The sequence below is a fragment of the Apteryx mantelli genome, chromosome 1 (genome assembly GCF_036417845.1).
Source record: "Apteryx mantelli isolate bAptMan1 chromosome 1, bAptMan1.hap1, whole genome shotgun sequence".
NCBI classification, from domain to species: Eukaryota; Metazoa; Chordata; class Aves; order Apterygiformes; family Apterygidae; genus Apteryx; species Apteryx mantelli.
The window spans coordinates 101,806,043-101,828,563 of NC_089978.1; the positions used below are offsets into that span (position 1 = coordinate 101,806,043).

The 22,521-nt window shown below is 41.0% G+C and overlaps 1 protein-coding gene across 5 annotated transcripts in view; it reads left to right on the forward strand.

Annotated features, from left to right (window-relative positions):
- The window catches only part of ERG (ETS transcription factor ERG), a 192,548-nt gene that overhangs the window by 76,111 nt on the left and 93,916 nt on the right, over nucleotides 1–22,521 (forward strand). For all 5 annotated transcript variants that reach the window (XM_067298608.1, XM_067298613.1, XM_067298605.1 and 2 more), the window contains exon 2: nucleotides 1,253–1,340. In XM_067298608.1, coding sequence (XP_067154709.1) covers nucleotides 1,302–1,340 — 39 coding nt within the window. In that variant the 5' untranslated portion in view covers nucleotides 1,253–1,301. The remainder of the gene's footprint in view (nucleotides 1–1,252; nucleotides 1,341–22,521) is intronic.

Below are 22,521 nucleotides of genomic sequence, written 5' to 3' on the forward strand. Positions count from 1 at the left end.
TCTTCACTTAAAACCATGACATCAGTGTCCCATTTGATCATCCACAGATAGCCAAGGAAAGTGTATAAAAGGTCAATTTAAATGGGAATTTGGCTTGTGATAGGGTTGCTCTAATAGATCATAGAATTAAGTACTTAGTTTTCATTGATCTGAATGGGAACAAGGCTTTCTCCTTTAAGTAGTAAGGGGGAAATGTACTTAGATCTAAACTGTGATATCTTTAATTGAACTGTGTAGTACCGTAGTTTATAAATGGCTTTCTTACATCATGAGGACTGCTTCTGGGGCAAACTGCAATTCAGTGTCAGTCCGTCTATCAACATTTCGCCTAAGTAAACAGATAAAAGCTATCTGCAACTTGATCTGCAAGTTAGTGTAGATGTGAGAACAGATAATGAAATAGAAAAAGCAATGCTGAGGAAATAAAGTATTTTTCTGATAGTGCCTTGCCACTTTAAAAGATGAAAGAAGTTCAAGGTCATGGTCAAAGGAAACCTCTTGCGTGAGAAATGGGAATTTCCAGGCTTTCAGGGAGAAAGGAAAAAAAGCCAGATTACTTTAAATGACATTCACATTCCCACATTTTTCCATATGCTTTCTAGTTTCCTGACTATCAGTCCCAACTTACTAGCACATAGCTATGTTCTAGTTCCTGAGCAGTACTTTATATTATTTTAATTATGTGTGTATATATATATATATATTTAAATTAATTTAATAGCCCCCCACTCCCTGCACATGCAGACACATGCACACTCCCACCCTTCCACCCCTCTGCACTTTATTACTGGACATTGATAAGGGATCCCGGAGGATCTGTGCTCTGAAGTGCTGTTGCTTGAGTGGCTGGATCAGATTTGCAGCTGTTGTGAATGGGCACAACTTCAGTGAAACAATGCTTATTTATATCAGCTCCAGATCTATCCCAATCCTGCTGTATATTTCTAAATTGGGAAGAAGGGATTGTGGAAATCCCTGATGTCTCTGATGGATAATGGGTCCATGCAGTTCCAGAAAATGATCCATTACAGACAGATGCCAATTTTCCATGAGAAATTCAGGGCCAACTGAATGAAATATACCCTAACAGACTCCATGGAAACAAAAATGTCTTAGAGCTTCAGCTGTACAGCTTCTGGAGGAGATCTGGGGAAGGAAAGATGATTTTATGTCTATAAAAAGATAAGAGATTTCTATTGAAAATAAACTTTTAAAATATAAACATCTGACTTTTGTTTCTTTGGTTATGCAGCTGCCTTGGGGTCTGAGCTTCTGGTAAACACGTTGGCCTGTTAAAGGACATGATTCAGACTGTCCCAGATCCAGCAGCTCACATCAAGGTTAGTTTCCTGTTTACTGCGAGTCTTCAGATGTTTTGAGAGTGATAAAATTAAAGAGTGTGTATGCATACTGCAGGGTTGTTGTACATTTATAAATTTTGCTGCTGTACAGCACTGAGTCTTTTATTCCTTGATATTTATACATTATCGTTTGAGTCAGTCGTGTAGTCTTTGTGGTTGACACCTGTTCTGATGTGTTTGAAGTACATGGATATTTTGAGGATAACCCTTTTTAGATTAGGAAACCTTGGTTGTTCTTTAATATTTAGCATGCTTAATAAATATGTCTACCTGAAACATACTGACTTCATATATTCCCAGTTCTGCTCTTTGGAAGTCAGTTGCAAACACTGAATTTACTTCAGTAGAAGGAAAATGAGCATAATGCAAAAATTCAAAGCAAACCAAAAATCCCTTAGAAAAGATTCAGTGCTTGGTTTTATGTAAATCATAGGAGTATAGACATTGAACTGTTACGACCTTAAAAATAGCATTGTTCAGCTGCATTTCAGAAGGTGTTGTACCATGTTTTCAGCTTCATTGTTAAAGTTACATGTTTTTTTAATTCTTCTATCACTGAAGGACAGGAACCTGCTAGACTTACCATGTGTAGCTGATGATACAGCATTAAGAACAATACAATTTAGATATTGCATATATACAGCAGCATGTGATCCTCACAAACTGACCAGTGTGGGGGATACGCTATTTCTGCCTCACTATTATATCATTTAAAGGTTTTGTTTGAAAAGGGTTTCCTGGCTGCTTTGGAAATGATAAATTCCAGATTATCTTCTGAAGAGCAGTAATTCTTTTTCAGAAAATAAAGACACTTGTATAGCAATGCCATAGGTGTGGAAAGCCAAATGATCCTTATTTACAGCTCCTATGAAACCGAGTGTTTATCACTGACATGGATCCTCCCTTCCAAAAATGGTTTATTAACTTTAAACCAACTTTTAATCATTAAACTGATGATTTAATAAGATTGCTGTAATCAAAGAAGTAGATCAGCCACACTAGGCAGATTGTAAGTGAAAAGTTCTCATTTTTTTTTCTTTCTTTCTGTTTGTCTGTCTTCCTATCTTTCCCTGAATTTACTCTTTCTACAGCATCTTTCATGGAGTTTCTTCTCAGTCAACTGCTATCTACCAGTCAGCTACTATCTATAGAAAAACTGATTTTTTCAACTTATTTTTAATTGAATAAAACTGAAATATTATTTTAAATAACTCACTTTTCCTGTAAAAAGGTAGTGAATGAAAGAACTTCTCTATATAACTCTCTACAGCATTTTTGGTTTGTGTTTAGATACTAGAATGACAGACAGTGGTGTAAGAGCTCCTCCCTTCCCTCTCTTCATATTTTCCAAAACCCAACACTTTTCACAGTCTTATGGTGCTCAGTTGTTTTTATGGAATATGAGTATAAAAACAACCCCAAAAAACAAACGTCCCCTCAATGTGTCTAGTCACCTGGAATTAAAATAGTAACAATCCAAAAATTTTAAGGGCATTTAATACCTCTTCACGCTTTTTAAGTGTCCACAAAGCCAAAAAGCAATATGAAGAAGAACTCAGTTTCATGCTTTCTGCCAAAACCAGCATCTGAAGGAGGATTTTTTACCATGGGAGTTAGAACTGGAGAGGGCAAGCTGCAAAGCGCGCATCTTTTTGCAGCAAGTCTAATAGGGAGCAGTTCTGATAAGCTGCCAGTAAGAGTCAGTCATCTTTCCCTCATGGCGTAGACAACAAGCAAGCACAGTCTGACATCTCAGGAACAGTTGTTAGGAGTTTGCTGAACTAGATTTGGATCAGTCCTAAGAAAGTTGCATATCTAACAGCATTTTCAATAACATCTACTGTATATGTGCAATATTTTTGTGTTTTTCTGTTAGCATAGAAGAGCTGCATAAAAATCTCTGTCATGGTGTTCAAGGAACCCTGTAGGAGTCTTTTTTCAGCAGTACAACATGCAGAAATTGCTGTTACATTAAAAAGGAGAGTGAGAGAGGCACTTCAACTATTTTCTTACTATGCTTGGGATAGTAAAACTAGCCAAATAAACATAAAATCCTTCCAATTTCTGTTAATGTAATTAAGGAATTTACTTTGGTATAAACACATTCTTCTGAAAGCTGCCATGGATACTCTGTTCATTTAGGCTTTAAAAGCGGACTTAACTACATGCTTAAAAATAAGCCATAAGAAAGAGTCATGCATGGGCAATAGGAAAGACTATCTGGTGTCCCAGTCTTTTCTGTCTGTGGTGATTGGCTGTGGTGATGGGGAAGGGACACATTGGGTTCATTATAATCATCCTTGATATAGTTTTGTCCAACTGTATTTCATCAGGTAAGTCACATGATATTGTTTCTTTCATTTCCTTGAATAAGTGGACCCAGTCTCATTCGTGCACATTTAGAGCTGTGACTTTGAAGATCACTTTCTAGGAATGTCTGAATTATTAAGATTTGACAGCCTGAACATGTGCAGAAAATTAATGTGGAAGACAAATGAGTGTGGCCAATATGAATATTCATAGACATCTTTTTGCAGTAAGGGTAATTTCATTTGCATTGTGTGAGTTTTCCTATGTGCTATTTTGAAAACAGCCTTTCCCTCCACCAGAAGAAAGTGTAACCAATCTCACAGCTCTTGCGTCTCATTTCAGAATGTCCAGGCCCTGTCCAATTTTGGGAATGTTTTAAAAATATTAAGGTGTGTCCACATTTTGATTGGGCAGCTTCATTCCATATCTAGTAAAGATTAAGCTTTACTTTTTTCAGCTTGGATAGAGCATTCATAATTGGTATGGTGAACAGTTTTCCTGTTTTCCTGTTTCTCCTTGATGTGTAGTTTCACCTGAATCAAAGGGTTGTGTTTTGCCCAAACCTAATGGACAGAAATATTTGAGGTAGACAGGAAGAAGAAGAAGGAGGACATTCTTCTGTTCAGACCTTTGGTTTCAGTTCAACACAACGTGGGGAATTTTGGCCCTGATCTTCAAGCAGTTCTACATGTTTAGTGCCTGTGAGTGAGCTGACCCAATGAAATAAGATGGCCCGCATTGATAAAATTGAGTGTGTGCCCAACTGTTTGCAGGATGAGGGCCCTAGTTTAATAGGGATTGCTACTGCTAAAGGCTTAAAATAGTAACATGAATTTGGAGTAATGGCAAACCGCTAAGAAAAGAAGTGTTTATGTGATTTAAAGCAAGACCAATGGATTCTTGCTATCCAGTAAACTCTAACTAGAACAAACACATTCTTTTTGGACAGTCATTTGGGCAGCTTTCAATGGATGAAAGGGCTTGGGTAGAAGGCGCTCATGTTTATACCAAAGTTTGTGTGTTCCCTCACTCGTCCAAAACAGTTTTGCTCTAATGAGACTGCAGATTGGAGAGGAGTTTATAGACAGGACTGTATGAACCAACCCTGACTTTGCCTCTTGCTCTGCCCATGCCACTGAAAGAGGCTGTTATTTTAATAGGGAACTTTACAATTTTTGATGTTAAACATAATATTAAGGAAGATTTTTGTCTGTGGTGTCAAGGGATCAAGGTCTTTTTGTCACTAATAGAAATTTTCAAACAAATACAGTGAAAGTAGATCTCTCATATTGGCATATTAAGGGTCAAATCTAGAAAAGGCATCATTTATGCTAGCTTTCCAAACAGGGTGGTCCATGAAAGTATTGAACACTGTTTTCACCAGGAAGTTGAATCTTTGCTCTTCAGTCTAATTATTTTACTTCAGACAAAATGGGCAGTTCCTTGGTAGTCATTTGGGAGCTACCTAAGGTTCTAGCTACTTAGACTGGTATTAACTAAAACACCTTAACAAGAGTTATATCTCATCAAACTTAGAAGACAGGTAGGAGATGTTTTCAAGAAGTCAGTGGCTAGATTGTCTATGTTGACTTCAGCAAGGCCTTCGACACTGTCTCCCATAACATCCTCATAGACAAGCTCAGGAAGTGTGCGTTAGATGAGTGGACAGTGAGATGGATTGAGAAATGGCTGAATGGCAGAGCTCAGAGGGTTGTGATCAGTGGTGCAGAGTCTAGTTGGCGGCCTGTAGCTAGTGGTGTCCCCCAGGGGTCAGGACTGGGTCCAGTCTTGTTCAACATCTTCATCAATGACCTGGATGAAGGGACAGAGTGCACCCTCATCAAGTTTGCTGACGATACAAAACTGGGAGGAGTGGCGGATACACCAGAGGGCTGTGCTGCCATTCAGAGAGACCTGGACAGGCTGGAGAGGTGGGCGGAGAGGAACCTCATGAAGTTCAACAAAGGCAAGTGCAGGGTCCTGCACCTAGGGAGGAATAACCCCCGGCACCAGTACAGGTTGGGGGTTGACCTGCTGGAAAGCAGCTCTGCTGAGAAGGACCTGGGAGTGCTGGTGGACACCAAGTTAAGCATGAGGCAGCAATGTGCCCTTGTGGCCAAGAAGGCCAATGGTATCCTGGGGTGCATCAGGAAGAGTGCTGCCAGCAGGTCGAGGGAGGTGATTCTCCCCCTCTACTCAGCCCTGGTGAGGCCACATCTGGAGTACTACGTCCAGTTCTGGGCTCCCCAGTACAAGAGGGATGTGGCACTACTGGAGCAAGTCCAGCGAAGGGCCACAAAGATGATTAGGGGACTGGAGCATCTCTCTTATGAGGAAAGGCTGAGAGAGCTGGGCCTGTTTAGCTTGGAGAAGAGAAGGCTGAGAGGAGATCTTATCGACGTGTACAAGTATCTTAAGGGAGGGTGTCGAGAGGATGGAGCCAGACTCTTTTCAGTGGTGCCCAGTGACAGGAGAAGAAGCAACAGGCACAAACTGAAACACAGACACTTCCATCTGAACATGAGGAAAAACTTTTTCACTGTGAGGGTGTCAGAGCACTGGAACAGGTTGCCCAGAGAGGTTGTGGAGTCTCCTTCTCTGGAGATATTCAAAACCCGCCTGGACGCGATCCTGTGCAATGTGCTCTAGGTGACCCTGCTTGAGCAGGGGGGTTGGACTAGATGATCTCCAGAGGTCCCTTCCAACCTCAGTGATTCTGTGATTCTGTGATTTGTATGGGCAAGATCAATTGTCATTTGCACAAATTTTTTAATGCAATTTTTTTTGCTCTGTTATTCATTAAACTCTAGTTCTTATAAGATAGACCTAGAAACACTGTGCAAATAGTACCTCAGATTCACATGTTTTGTTTTGAAGTGAGCATGCGTTGTCAGTGGTCATGACTGGCCATTTAATAAAACTTTTATTTTTTAGGGGTTAAATTCAGCTTTCAGCAGCCTCATTTGCAAAGATCAAATGTTTATCTGGCTTTAGTTAGTTCGTGTCATCACTGTAGGAGGATTTAAGGAACCAATTTTCAGGAAGAAATGAGTTACTGCTGCTCCTTTGGTGCTCACTGGGAGAGGAAGAGGCCAAGGTACTGCTATATAGGTAATGAAATGACTGCATTTATCAGGATGGATTTCGCCCTGGAGTAAATGAGTATAGTTCACTGAAGCAAGGATGATTTATGCCAGCGGAAGATTTGATCTGAGTATATTTAAGTGGTCCAGCTTTTCTGTTCCTTGGTGATGGTCTTGAGATCTGGGATAACTGAAGAGATAGGTGAATGGCAACAGCTGAACAGAGGTGCTTGTAGATTGTATGGCCTGCTTTTACCTTTCAGAAGTTGAAAAAAATGGGACACTTTATGTCCCAGATAGGTTAATCAAGGAGGACATTTTTTTATAAAATTTCTCAAAGGGCATCAGACACCTTGAGCCAAATTCAGCTGATCAGTGTCTGTACAACCCCATTTGTTTTGTGGATGTAACTAGGAGGTTGTTCCCTCTGAATCTATGGAATTGAAGTTACCAAATCTGAAAACTGTAACTAACACTACAGTGAAGGAAAATCTGGTTTCTCAGAAGAAATAAAAAAAATACTCCACAGCTATTTCTGAAAATTACTCCAGAGTTTAGGACTTAAGTGCCTGGGTTGTGAACTAGGTGGCACATGCACATTTCTGTGCACAGTATCACGTATTGCTAAAGGAAGTATTGATCCCTGAGCCCCTTTATTGGCCAAAGAATGTGTTGGATTTCAAGTTGTGACAGTGTAGATGATACGCTGCTGTGTCTACCTAATTTGTTGTCTTATGGTTAAATATGATTTTTTTTCTCTGGTATTATTCATGAGGGAGCGTATTCTGGGTCTGATACAATCTGTTGTTTTTCCTGGAATTGTAGAGACTCTAAATAGGATCCAGGACTTTTTTATGCTGGAAGTTTTATATCCACAATACAGTCTCTACCTACAAAGGCATGGGGGACAAGAAGGGAGGGAGGAATTACTATTATCCCTATTTTACTGGCTCATAAAGGCCTGACTTTTCCTCCCACCTATCTTTGGAGTCTTGACTAGGTTAGGAGCCTGGTCTTTGTGGATGCCTTGCATTGATAACGTACTTCTTTCATTACTTATAAAATGACATTTCGGCAGCTCAGCTAAGAGTGAGAGCATGGATATCTGAGCCAAAGATGCAAAGAGATTTGCCCAAAGTCACATGTGAAGTAAGCTAATGGCTGATGCATTGCGACAGTTGAGCAGGCAATCCATATGGAGTATGTAATACTACTGTATCGCAGTATGTCACCCCTGGAGTCAATTTAATAACACACTCTGTTCCCCTCCAAAAAATATGGAAAAATGGCTCCTGATAGTTGTTGGCTAAAGACTCCTAAAGGTACTAAGCAACGATAATCCAATGGACATCTTGCCTGTAATGGCCTCTAGCTATGTGAATGTACATTTAGCCCAAGAGTACAGAGGTGAACAAGCTGCTGCGGGTTGTCTAGGCTGCTAACTTGCTGCCTGACAGCTGCTCCATGATAACTGCTGCATGCATGCTCTCATCTCGTGGGTTACAAATGTCCCTCAGTGACAGATGTGGAAAAGCATGCATATCAGCAGTCACTGAAGCTGCAGTTGCTGAATAGCTGTAAGTCCCATCCCCTTTGCTTACCCCTCACTGTGTACTTCATTCATTATTCTGGAAAAACTTTAGAAGCTTTTTCCATTCTTTTTACTGAGACGATAACAACGCTATTTCAATTTCACAGTGCTTCTTTCTAATTATGCTAGCTGGATCACAGTTGTTAAACCTTGTTTGAACGATAGTCATGGCTTACTCTGGGTTCTCATAAAATGAAGGAACCAAGTTTAGCACAAACATGCATGACACTTCTCTGCACGAGTACTCTGCTATTTTGGTCATTCACATGGCCCCCAGACTGCCAGGGTTAAAATCTGATGTTTTTTCCATTCCCTGTCAACATATATCAGTTACATGATAATGTCAGAATCACTACTGTATTTGAACACTAGATTTTCCTTACTTGCAGAAACTGTGATTTACTTCTCAAATGTTTTGAATTCTGGACTGTGACCAAATGATTGCCATAGAGTTTACATGAGTAAATTCTTCTTTTTCCTTTCTTGAACTCTACCTCCTTCTTGCTGCCTGAGCAAATACCTCCTTGCTAAAGGGAAAGAGAGATAATGGCTTCTGTGTACTATAACTGATGAACTTTCAGCATTTCAGAGCAAATCCAAGATTGCTGCCAGCAGCCAGATGGAAAACAGTGTTAATGACATGTTCAAAGAAAAGCATGTTATTTTGATAGGAGATGGTCTAGAGACTTTAATCTCTATTGTTCTGGGGACTAATGGCATGGATAAGTCCTTAAGTGAGGCCATTTTTAAACAAAAATTATCTTTTCATAAGCAGGAAAGAGCAAACTAAAGAGTACCAAATGCATTTTTAATGCCCTGGCCAATATATATGTTTTACCCTAACCCTTTCTTGTATGGAATCAGATGTATTCAAATGTCACTTCTGCAGTCTGCCAGACAGTTAAAAGTTTGAACATTTCTACTGCTGATGGGTAGAAATCATAGAGCAGAAGGCCACAGAAACTGGGGCTAGGGTGGCAAGCTGAGGGTGGGGAGGAGATAGGAGCAGAAGTGAGGAAGAACAGACAAGACTGACTGGGACAGAGACGAAAAGAGTCAGGCTTGGAAAGAAGAAGAAAAGTCTTCTTGGAAAGATTCCTCCTCTTCTCTTTCAGCTCCAGACCCTGGAATGGGACTGAGGGCTCCCAAACCACAAGCTTATTTTGCTGCCTGTAGCTCTCCCAAACCCACTGCCAATGCAGGTTTCTCCTCCTTCCACAGTCTTGGCCATCTCAGGGAATGGCAGCCAGCAACACCATTAGCTCAAGCAGCCATGCTGTATTTGGTAACTCAAAGGCACTGCCTCTCTCGCATGTGGCCGCAGTGAAACACCAGAGAGAAGGGGCACCTTGGGGGCTCCACCGGGGCGGTGCTTGGGCAGCCCATGGGCATGAACAGCTGCGATGATGGTCTCTTCCTTCCTTGGCAAGCGGTTATGGGAGCCACCTGTCCAGGACTATCCTCACACAAATAGCATATCTCCCAGTGAGACAGGGATTGCTATTTAATGTACATTGGATTTGCATTTTGCCTTGATCTGGACATAAAGATACCAAGCAATGGGACCTTTACTTTTTAACCTTTCTTAAAAGATTATTCCACACAACTCATCATCATCATCAAGAACTTCCTCATGTTCAGCCACCCTGCTCCCCTCTTCACTCAGCCTTTGTATATCTGGCCTGTACACATCCAACGGCCTTCAATTTCACACTGCTTTTACTCCTCCTGACCTTGCCAAAGAGGGGGCAGATGTAGAGGGAGTGCTCAGGGGAGATGCAGCGCATCCCACAGCCTGTCCATGTTAGTTCTGCTCACGCTGTCCAGGTGATGGAGAGGCAGCCCTCCCCCATCGCCATTACAACTGCAGCCAGTCCTGCTTCTAACTAGCTGCTTGGTCACGAATCACCATGCCGTCATCCTTCTGGTAACGCTTCCCAGAACTGAAAGCCATGTTTCAAGGGCTGTTGCTCCAGCATTTCATGGACAGGGAGAGCTGCTTCTAAGCCTGGTGATGTGTTTCCTCTGCATATGCTGCTCAAAAAAATCTCTTCTATCTCTTCTTTTATTTTTGGATCTCATATTGTAGACTCATGTTGACAACCATCATCCTTAAATCTGAAATCTTGTTTCATTATTTTCTGTCCATTTTCTAATCTCTTCAAGCCCCCTTTAGATTATTTCACCAGTCCTGCTGGTGTCACAAAGTTGACTTAGAAGTGTAATATCAGCTCTTTCACTGCTGTGCTGTTTAATCCCCCTCTTTAGCTCATTAATACAGACATTACCTCATAAAAATTTATGGCTGTTTGATTAGATACCTCCACCAACTTGATATTTAATTATTTGCCATAAGTCTTTGACTGTTGATCTGTAGGAAATTTTCAGACTCCTAGTGTTCTTTCTCAAGCAAAGCCAAATTCTCATTGCGAAAAAAATATTTTTCCTCTGGCTCAAACCAGTAGCCACTATTTGGGTACTGCCAGGTTGCTTCATTATAAAGAGAAATTGATTCTGTGTGTGAAGTGTTTTCTTGGTGTAATTTCGTTTATTCACCAAAAATGTGCATCTTTTTCTTTTTGTCTGAGAAAAAATGGAAAAGGTCAACAGAGGACCACTGCTGCCCCCTAAATACCTATGTCTGTCTTTCCAGTGAGCTCTGTACCTAAGAAGCTCTAGCATCTGCTTCCTTCAATATCAGGTCCTGCTCAGAAAAGCTGCCGTAAGCTTTCTGCTGCCTAACAGCCTGCAAACCCCAAATGTTACCCTCTGTATTTACAACACAGTGAAACTCAACCAATGTACGCTAGTTCTACTTTACTACATCCCATACATGCCTAGGCCAGCACTTCTATTGCTTCCAGTGTTTTTTTCTTTCTGTGTGACGTAAAAGGAATCAATTTTTCTTCTGCTGAGGCTGGAGAAGTGTTTGGCATGTGCATCATATATTGTATATTGTCCCTGATTATCTTGGATCAAAGATAAACTTACTGGTAGTCATTATCACCTCCTTGCATAGCAGTAAAAGTTAGGTAGGACTGTTTAACTTGCTATTTCAAATTCAGCAAAATAGTTGAGGTAGATAAATCTGTGGTGTGCTGAGAGCCTTCCAGGATGAGCTTACATAATTATTTGTCCATACCGCCGTGGTCATATATAGAGATTTTCCAGGAACCCAGAAATCTGGCAGAGGTAACAACTGTGAATAACGTGCTAGGAATTCTGCAAATGTGAGAATTCCTGTGTCCAGCATAGCCAGTCCTAGGGCTTAGCAATGCATAGACTTCTCTAGTAGGTATCACACTTATAAAGAATATATTATGGTATGTTGGCTTAAATCAATGGTAATTTAAGTACATCAGAAATCTGAACGTACACCAAACTTCGTTGCCACCACCCCTAGGGCAGTAGCTAGGAATAGGAGTTTGTGTTTGGTCCCCAAATGTGTAGCCCTTTTTACGTTTGTGTTTTATGTTTACGGTTCTGTCACAGGGCCTGACATTGCAAACTGTGACATTTGCTTCATGCCCACAGGGAAGGAAAAATAGATCCAGGTGGGAGAATTTCAAAATGGCAAATGATTAGATAGAGCCTGAGGATACGCTGGACAAGACACTTACCTAACTTTAGCTGCTTTTGGTTGATATTTAGTTTAAGCAGATTTGGGGCCCTCTCTTTAGAGAGGTGAATTGACCTTGGAAGTGCCTGTGTCCTTTCACTGTTTGCAGAGGGAGTCTACAGTAATAGATTAAACTAGGCAGTGGAGGACTTTTAGATAGTTCATCGTTAGATGAGCTGAAACCCACCTTATGTGGCATATCCTCAATATAAACACGGAACTAGGGGAATACCCAAGTCCTTTCCGAACATGCCAGCTCCAAAGTAATAAAATGATGTCAACATGGCATTTTACACACTAGTGCATTGGAAAGCAGGGGCTAGATCGAGTAGATGGCAGGCCATGCAGGAGCAGCTGTGTCCCAAACCCAAGCTGATGTCTCTAGATCTTGGTGCACCGCGGAGACTTGCACGGCAGGACTGCAGGTGATCTCTGAAGGCACTCGGGGTGCAGTGCTTGCTGCATTGTCAGCAGGAGACAGATGGCTATGCCACCTTCCTTCCAGCCTCCAAGTTTCCTTTCCAAGGAACACGTTTATGTGAGCAGGCAGGGAGCAGCAATGCTCTCCTGCAGATCCCCTCTTTGGAGAAAATTGGGGGACAAGGGCTGCAGAGCACACTGTGCTACATGGCTGGGACCCAGCTGGCATGTGTGTCCTGGATCTGGGACAGCAGAGCTTCCCTGCCCTGAAGTTTAGACTAAGAAGCCCTCAAAATGACCTCAGAATGAACAAAAAATTGTTTAAAGCTCAAAGTGGAGGCCAATTGAGAGTTCAAATTCATTCAGTTAGAGAGACTAAGGGAAGCTGCCTACTCCTTAGTTACAGCTTCAGAAAATCTTTCCAGTTCCCTCAGAATTGTCCCAGAACTGCAGCCAGTCAGCTAACGGAGCATGAGCCATCACAGCAGACATCATTAACTCAGACAGAGGAAAATATACTTTCAGTTATTACATGCTAATAAAGCACAAACTAAACAAATTTAGGCAACAGAAGCAATTATATCATTAAACATTTAACTCCAAGATTGATTTTTAAATTGCTAATAATTCAAACCAAAGCATACACACAAGGAGGAAGGAGGAGGAGGGTAATTTTAACAATTGCATCTAATCAGTGCCTCAGTTTAAATGCATAGCTATAAATGTCAGAATATATAAGATCTGATGCAAGAACAGAAGTGGAACCAGAATGAATAAGCATTCCTCACTTGACCAGATTTGTCTAACTGGGAGGAGATTAAACACATGGAGTGGGGGGACTTTGTGAGCAGGGTTATCTCCAGAGCTCTCTTTAGATACCAGTCTATGTTTCTGAACGTCCTTTCAAAATCGGCAGAAAGTAGTGAACCGAGGCACAAATTTAAGACTTGGCCTCTCTCTTGCATGAGCCCATCCACATTCAGCTGCTGTAGTCTCTAAAGGAATACAAGCTAGATTCTTACTGATTCAAAAGGGGACTGCTGGAAGGGATTGTTCCCCATGAAAGGAATGGAGCAATTTCCCTCCTTGTCTGAAAAAAACTCTTTTCAGTTGCTCTTCAAATTGCATTACAAGGAAGGGAAAGACTTTGATGCACTGCAGTGGAAGGTGGGTTTGATGAAGATCAGTTCTGTTGGGGTGACGCAGGGTGGGATGTTCCCTTAGCTGCAGGATTATGTTTGTTTTCATAGTTTATGGCAGGGCTGCTCCCTTTGAAAAAGTATAAATCTTAATCAAATAAAACTGATGTGCTGCCATATTTACCCATCTCATTGGTTGTCCTACATCATGTTTTAGCCTATAAGTTACATGACAGAGTTATCCAGGGGTTGCCAGCTGACACAGAAACAAACTCTCATGTTAAATTGCCTGCAGATGTCCTCTTCCAACTCCTGTAAGGAACTTCTACCATTTCTCTCTCTCCTTTTTCTTTTTTTTTTCTTTTTTTTTGGTTAAATAAAAGCAGCAGAAGAGGGGGAAATACAATCTCAGTTGAATCTCTGTGCTAGTGCCTCTGTTTGCAGGACAGGAAGCCTTAAGAAGACAATGCAATTTATAGGCACAACAAAGCACAACAAAATACCCTGTAAGGATTTCCATGAACTTTAGTGGACCAAGTAAATTGCGGTTATTTTTAAGATTGGAGCTGACTGAATAATGCCAAGTCTATTGCTGCCAAGGTGGGCTTTTGAGAAGATTCAGACCTGAGGAGGTGAGAAGATCTTTATATTCCACTGGCTTTAATTTATTTGATTTTATAATTTATGGCTTAGAGTTTTGACTTGACATCCTATTTATTTTGATAATAATAAAAAGAAATCAGAATTTCGCTTGATGGATTTAACTTCTTGTTCTGTTTGACAGAAATCTTGAATTAGATTGTGACATTCTTGAAAACTTTCACTGTTTGCATTTCCATAATAAGGAACTTTTGTTTTATTTTTGTTTTCAGTGCATGAATTTATTGACATTTGTGAACTTTTTGCCCCTTGGTCGGAGAAATCACAGAATGTTGTTTTTTTTTCCGGGGTGGAGGAGTATGAACTATTTATGCATACAATTTTAAATATGCTTTCTGTGAGTGTTTACAAGTTTGTCTTTACAATGTGGTATTTTTGGATGGTCAGTCTAGCCAAAGGAAATTGCAAAAGGTTAGTGGAGAGCAGAGCTCCCATTTAAACACCTACATGAAGTACCAGCCCTTCAAAGGCTGTGAATGCCAAACAATTCCCATTCAGAACAATGGAAGCTGGTAACAGCTTCCAAAAATCTGGCCTCAAATGGATCCAAAAGAAATTGAATAACAATTCCAGCAACCTGTTTTTTCTGTACTTGCTTAGCTCTACATGGAGAATATTTTCCATATTTTAAGTCTGCAGCAACAGTTTCAGGTAACTAACTGTTAGAGGAAAGTTCCTCCTGGAAAGGAGGGGATTGAGGTAGATAGGTAGGTATTTAAGCTCCTTTTTCCCAGCTTTGCTTCAGGAGAGCTTTGGCCAGGAGTATTGAACTTCACTAGGACAGCAGAATGAAAGCGCTGGAGAGCTACCTCTGTACCTCCCCCATGTGGACGCTTTTTTTCAATAAGAAAACAAAAGCAGTTTTTCCAGTAGTTCTCTTAAACTGCTTCGGAAGTGACACAGACAAAAACAGAAAAGAACACTCTTACATTACTGAAATAGGGATATCCACATGGGAAATTATAGTAATATAACTCTTGCATTATAAATTCACATCCTGTGTAATACCTGTATAATTTCCATGTGTGGGCAAAGTAGATAAATTTGCTCTCTGGAGCCACACATGCACTTCTTTCTTTTGATTAAGCCTGAAACAACTTTTGTCTTCTCTCTTGTGATGATGGAGTGAGGCTGACAGGAAGACTAAGATTAGAAATTAATGTTTTGAGGGCTGTATTTTTAAACTAAGTTACCTTTGTGGCTTTCTGAAACATATTTTAGGTCTATCTATCACAAATCGCAAACCATTTTTCAATTAAACCGACCTGTCAAATACAAGAACAATAGGATTGTCCTAAAACAAAAAAAGATTAATTCCAAGAGTCAAATAATGAGTTTCTGTTGGTCTCGCTTTTTAAACATGATAAACAGGTAGGGGACCAATATCCTCACAAATGACCCAAATCTTCCTTTGCAATGGTAATCTGTACTCTTTTGAAAAGCTAATAAAAATGGTGTATGAAAGAAATTCCTGGGGCACTGCAGAACTCACCCTCCTAGGGAGAGAACCAGATGTGCCAGTTAATAACCTAGCAAACATTCATAGCCCGGGCAGTAACTGCTTGGTATCACCTAAGCCAGACGTTCTGTGTAGATGCAATGCAATATTGCATACTGGTCACATTCACAGCAGAGAGCTGGAAGACATGCACAGCCTCATTAAAGGACAAAAAAAGAAAAGAAAAAGGAAAAGAAAAGGAGGGGACACAGAGTTGGAAAGAGAAACAATGTGTCTGTCTTGAGAAGCAGCAAAGTAGCAGACACACTCCTCCACATGTGCGTTAGTCTGTCAGCACAGATTCTGTTATCCAGATGTTGGGGTGGATCCTATGGCAAGGACCATGGAGGAAAAGGCTTTTAAAAGAAATCATATTTCAGTGCTGAAATTAATGTTACCAGATTTTTCAAATGCAATCATGAGTGTAGTTTTTCAGAATGCTTTTGTAAAATGACTAACTCTAGGTTTAATGCTTCTTACTTATTCATTTGCCAGTGCCTCTTTCAAACACAAATGTACTTATGTGAAACTTGTCAATCAGTTTTAGCACCAAGATGCCTTAGGGAAAATAACACATTCAAATTGTTCTCAAACCAGCCCTACTGAACTGAAAATTGTTTCAGGAAAGGGTCCCCAAAGTCTGATGAGCCTTTCCCAAGGCCCCACCCCTAAATGTCAAATCCTTTCAGAGCTTTGGATATCACATCAAAATGGTGCTTATTCATAATAAAAAATGTATATATTTGGAGTGACAATCAAAATACATCAGCATCAAATAAGATTAAAAAAAATGCCAAATTTACTTTCCCAGGCACAGTAGAAAAATAAATTACTTACGGCAGTTATAGTATATTTGTAACTTGAAACTGATGGCTTTTTCTTACTGGGCATAACGTGTGCAGCATATAAACAAACACTGAACAAAAAAGACAAGTCCCAGCTTTGTCTCTCTGACACTTCGCCTCTGTGACCGGGATCCCACAACCAATGCCACATGTGTATTTATGCTGAGCTTGAAGACTTCAGTTCAGCCCTGTGCTGTGGGGTCAGGCCCACTCATGGCAAGATCAGGGCATCTGATGGGAAATCAGGGTGCAGCATGATTGACTAGCAATGGTCATTGAGAAGGAAAAGGGAGAGCATCTGTGAATAAACATTTATTTGAATGTGTTAAACAATGTGGTTGTTGGTCTTGCCTGTAAATTTTTCATGAGGGCTCAGGAATGCAACATTTACATAAAAAGATTGTGTTATTCAAATGTTACTAACCTCATAATCATAAGTGGTAGATAAGAAGAGGTCACTGCACTTTCAACTATCACAGGAAGCAGAAGATCTGGATACGTGAAAACTTGATTTGTGATTATGCTGCAAATAGAAACAAAGCAATTTTATATCAATATTCAGTACAGTCCACTTTGGAAGCAGTCTGGAAGTTTTCAATTATGGCTTCAGTAAAACTGTAAATTTATGGAGATTGCTGGTGCATCTCTTCTCATATTGGAATATTATGTCCTGTGTAGATAGAGGTAGATTTCTTGGTGGCATTTCATCACTGTATACAATCTTGAGTTTGTGCTATGAATCTCAAAAATTAATGGATCGCTGCAGTTCTTCCTTGCTTCTGTTGCACAAAGTGCATGAGAAGGTGCAGTACCGCCTAACCAGACTGAAAAAAGAAAGTTTTTCTGATACAGCTCTGCAGAGATATCCAAGCTAGCTGTGAACAGGCCAGCTTTTGTCCTGGACACAGCAGAGGCACATCTGTGAGATGTTACGGCTGGGCTAACCCAGCCTGCTGCTTAGCATGTTGTGGCACCCAGAGAGTGAGGAAGACGGTCTCCTAGTGAAGAACGAACAACTGAGCAGACTGGGCAAAGGAGCAGGTTCACTGAAAGACCAACTGAGCATTTGAATTGTACCACCTTGATGGTCAAAAGATAGCTGGACATGACTTTTCTGAAGCTAGCATTTTGGATAACATGTCCCCCTCCCACTAGGCCAGCTGTTGTGCCCAGATTCAGGCTCAGCAGCTCCTCTTGCCCCGGGTGCTTGTCCCTGCCCTGGCAGCAGAGGAGCCAGCCTGTGACCCATGGGCCATCTGCTTCTGGTCTGCAGCAGTTCAGTGTTGTTTGTGCGCTCTCATGCAGACACCCATTAACCTCGCAGTTGCCCCTCGGCGCTCAGCACATACGTTAAATGGGGTTAGGCTGAAAGCTGACAGGACTCGGTGGCCGAAAGCTTTCAAGGCAAAGCAGCCCATCATCACGCACTGCAGTTTGTCAGAGTAAGAGCCTTGGAGCCAGCAGAGTGTGATTCATCCATCCCAGCAAGGTCTCTGAGGCAATCTGACATTATTCAGACTGATATCATTAATTAATGAGGGCTGGATGTTATTCTTAGACACTGGATTAAGTATTGGGTAGAGAAGCCTATGAAAGGGCTCTTTGATTTTGGAAAATTCCTATGACACTGTCAAATTTGCTAACAAAATTAAATCATCTGCCAACTTTCCAAGTTAAGGAGCACATCCCTTCTGGAGCCTTGACTGAGTCTCGTCAGTGCCTTCTCTGGATCAAGGGATTATATGATTTATATTAATGCCAAACTAAATGATTGAGAGCCTCCAAAAAATAATCATATTAAATCTATTAGGCAGGCTTCAGAGAAAGCATTTTTGTTTGTTTGCTTCAGCACAGATTTGATCCTCCCCCACCTTTGTTTTGCTGTGTTTGGTTTAATACACACAGGGTGGAAGCGAGCCAAAAATACAGTTTTGTATAGTCTGGGGTTTATCCCTGGGTTTTGCCTGGATTGTGCCCAGACCTGCTGCCCCTCTGCTGGGGTAAAGCACAGCCCTGTCAGCGAGAGCAAGGACCTGGTCACGCAGCCACTGGTAAGGCAACGCCAGGCTCTGAAATGAACCCCACATTTAATGAGGTTTGGGTCCGATATTGAAAGATTTCAGAGTTTGTTCCAAAGCAAATGAAGACAGCGCTTGCTCTTGCTCCCATCACATGTGTCTTAGGCTGGCTGGCGTTGCTCTTTTTTCCAGCTGATGCTTTTCCCTCCTTCCAGCCACGCTGCGCTGCCTCTTCCCACTTGTATCGGCTGCCCCCGCTGCCCACCTCCCGCTCGCTTTACAGGTGTCCAGAATTAGCGAAGCCTTCACAGGCCCCTGGCGGGTGATGTATAAATACAATGCTGTCATTCCTCTAAAATTCCTGCAGCAGCAGGGTCGGGGAGCGTGCACAGCGCGGCGCATGTGTGAGCTGGCCAGCCCGTGCTGGCTGCTGCGCGCGGATCCTCTTGCGAGTGCTGATGAAGCCGCGGCCAGGACGAGGAAGGGCTGGGATGCCATAAGGAGGTCAGGGCCCCGCGGGTTTTGTCTGTCTCCTGGCTGCTGCTGGTCTTTATTCAAGCTGAGAGATCCCCCGCGCAGCCTGTTCTTCAGGACAGTTTGCTCTTGTTTCCTAGATTTTCAGGCCAGGAGGCGGCATGTACATCGGCGGGTTGGGCTCAGTGCAAGAATTACTTGATGAAAATAGTTTGTGGCTGAGTTAGTGTGGATGTTGCCTGAGGTAGGGACTTCTGGAGTGATACCCAGATAGTGGCGATAACAACATAATCTAGTGTTCATCGACAGTGTGGGTCAAATTCGTCTTTCAACTATATCACGTTGTGCTCAGGGCCAGCAACTGGAATTACATGTGTGTGCATGCACACACACCACCCAGACACAGCCACGCAGGTGGGAGCTGACTGTCAACCACCTTAATTGAATAAAGCACATATATGCTTACAGTTGGGGAAAAAAATCTGCTACAGATTGTGATAATTATAAAAAGGTTTAACACAATACCGTGCATTGAACAGCAGAAAGACCTGAGTTATTTGAATCCCCCTTTTGGTTTCATATGGCTTGCATCCACAAACCAGTCTGTAATCTGTAGTTCTGGCTGCTGGAATGGGGATTTTTTTAGGGATGCGTGTGTGACTTGCTTTGGATATCTACTCTAGAGGCGCCCTTAAAACATTTTCCTTCCATTGCCAGAATCAACAGAGGAGGTGCTGGAACAAACTGATAAATTAAATAGCAACAAGTCACCCAGACCTGATGGTATTAATCCAGAAGTTGTGAAAGGCCTTAAGAATGAAGTGACTGAGCTGCTAACAACAAAAATGTCGGCACTCCAATGAAGCAGAGAACCTGAGAGTGACAGTCTTTGTATTTATTTTTAAAAGCAAACATTACAGCAATGCTGGGAAGCATCTCCAAACCTTACTGCAGGGCAAAAATAACACCTAACTAGTCACAATAATAAACAATGGCAAAGTTAAAAATACACCCCCAAGATCAGTGATATGAAAGAGACAAAGTGTGATGAATTTTCTAAAGGAAATTTGGAAGTCTTGTACAAGACTTTTTAGAATGCATAGTGCAGTTGGAAGAACATGTTATTAAAAAAAATTTTTCGAGAAGCTTTTTAGCCAAGGAAAAAACTGACATTCAGTCACCTATTAAAAACTGATAAGAAAGAGAAAATAAATAATAATAGACATTCACTTTTTAACCTGCCATCCATCCAAGATCTGTTGCAGGATGTCTCAAACTGCATCCTAAATCTGGCATTGTTTAATACATTCAGCAAGGAGCTGGAAAACAGGAAGTGAGGCCTCAGTAGGATTGCAGATGATATATATATTTATGTATTTTTTAAGTTATTCAAGACAAGCTGAAGGATATGTTTCACCAAGCTAGGTAGAAAGCACAGTGCTATGATAGATAAACATGGAAATCTATATGAAGAAGTAATATAGGTAGGAAACAACGTGGGCCATTGAATAACTATCACTGGGATTAAATATACTGAATATTGCTTCTGAGATACACTGCATTAACTTTCTTCCATGCTGAAAACCGGTCTCCTACTCTTTGCTAACCAGTTTCTAATTTGCGACAAAATACGAACCTGCATCCTGTGACAATTGATCCTCTCTGAAAGTTACTCTGCAGAAAGTCTCGAGCTTCTGGTACACTTGCATTCTGTCTGGACCAACCACTGATCCACCTTGTGCAGTCGCTGACAAATGACAGAGATGATAATTAATACGACATCTGCTGTTGTTGCTACTTTGATGGGCCTCTGTGCTTGTGAATTAACTTAGTGACTGAGACGGTTACAGGATTAGTGCTTTTCCTAGTACTATTTCTCCACAGAATCATTTTTAGTGCTGCTGCTGTTGGTTTTGGTGCAAAGTTTATCAGTGTATCTTTTTGAGATGTCTGTATGAAATATCTTTAGCTGGCTTGCATCTGCAGTAAAAAATGTTCATTTTTTGACTTTGTTTTGTATTAAGAGAAGTCAGAAATATTTAATGGTTTCAAGAATTGAGAAATAGAATATCAAAAAAAAGTATGAAAGAATTGGTGCTCAGTGACATATTTGTAATCCACTCAAAAACACTCCCCAGGTCGATGTAATCTCATTTTTTCTTAGGTTGTAATACAAAAGGCACGTGGCCCCATTCTCAAGTGGTCTCCTTGGAAAAATGCTTTTAGTGAGCTTTTAGGTTAATCTGTGGCTCCTTCAGGATGCTGTATGAAGTTTCTGCTTCTGTTTCATGCTTTTATTTGCGTGTGAATTGGGTGCTCCAAAGCGACCCCGGGCCAAGGTGACCAGCAATCCCTTTTGCCTGGAAGAACAATACAGAGCAGGACATCACGTCAGTGCCTTCAGTCATGGCCTTGAAAGTCCATCTGCAAGATAAGAGAATAGTTTGGTCTCTTCCTCTAGAAAGCGTTCCTCTTTTCAGAGGAGACTGCCAATATTAATACCCATACATGGGTGTTATCTGAGGTGTGGATAATATTTTATTCTTTGAGACCTGGATTAAAACCACCACTAAATAACCAGCTGTCTGCTGGGAACAACTTCTGGTTGTTCCTGAGCTGAGGTGGATTTAAAATGGTAATTCTGATGACCCAATCCCTGTTTACCATTTCCTGAGCTCTTCCATGCTCCACATATGTCTTAACTTAAATGCTGTTTCTTCATTATTTTATGTCACTAAAGACAAGGTTCATCTCATCTAACTTTCGTTGTCTGAAAGCTAAATCTATCTTTACAGCAAATGGAAGGAGAGGCATATCCAGAGAGTAATTAACCCCATTTTAAGATAGATTTCAAAGAAGCCTAGGTGACTAGTTTAGCCTAGATGTCTAGCTTTAGCAGGGTAGGGTTAGGCAAAGGGAATCCCACTAAAAGATTTACATATATAGCTGCTTCTTGATTCTGTAGTGGAAAGATGCATTCACAGGCTTGAAGATCCTCCTTATTTTTAAAGGAAAAAGCAAGTGCTAACTTCATTTATAACAATGGATCAGATGGAAAAAAAAATCCTAGCAAATATGTTTCAAACTGCTGTCTTGGATAGATTTAGTATGCAGTTAAAGGTATCAAAGCTACAGGGATTAGCAGTTTGAATTTAAAAATTAGTAAATTATGTATTTTATGGTTCCTGGGAGGATGGGAAGGAAAAAAAATAGTTCTTGGCCTCATGGGACTGTGATTTTTTAAAGTTACGTAACTCAGTTTTGTACAGTAATTTTCCTTTCTCCAACCCTTGTAGGATTACAAGTAATTTTTAAAAGCATATTTAGTCCTGTAGCTTTGAGAGTGTGGTATAATATTTTGCTTTAATGCTTTGTCTGTGTTTGGCTCTGCCAAGTACAAATTAAGTACACACTTAATTAAGTACACACCAGAAATAAAGTATGCACTAATCCTTGCTCTTCCCCCGTCCCAGAATAAATTCTTTTAAAATGGGTTCAAATTT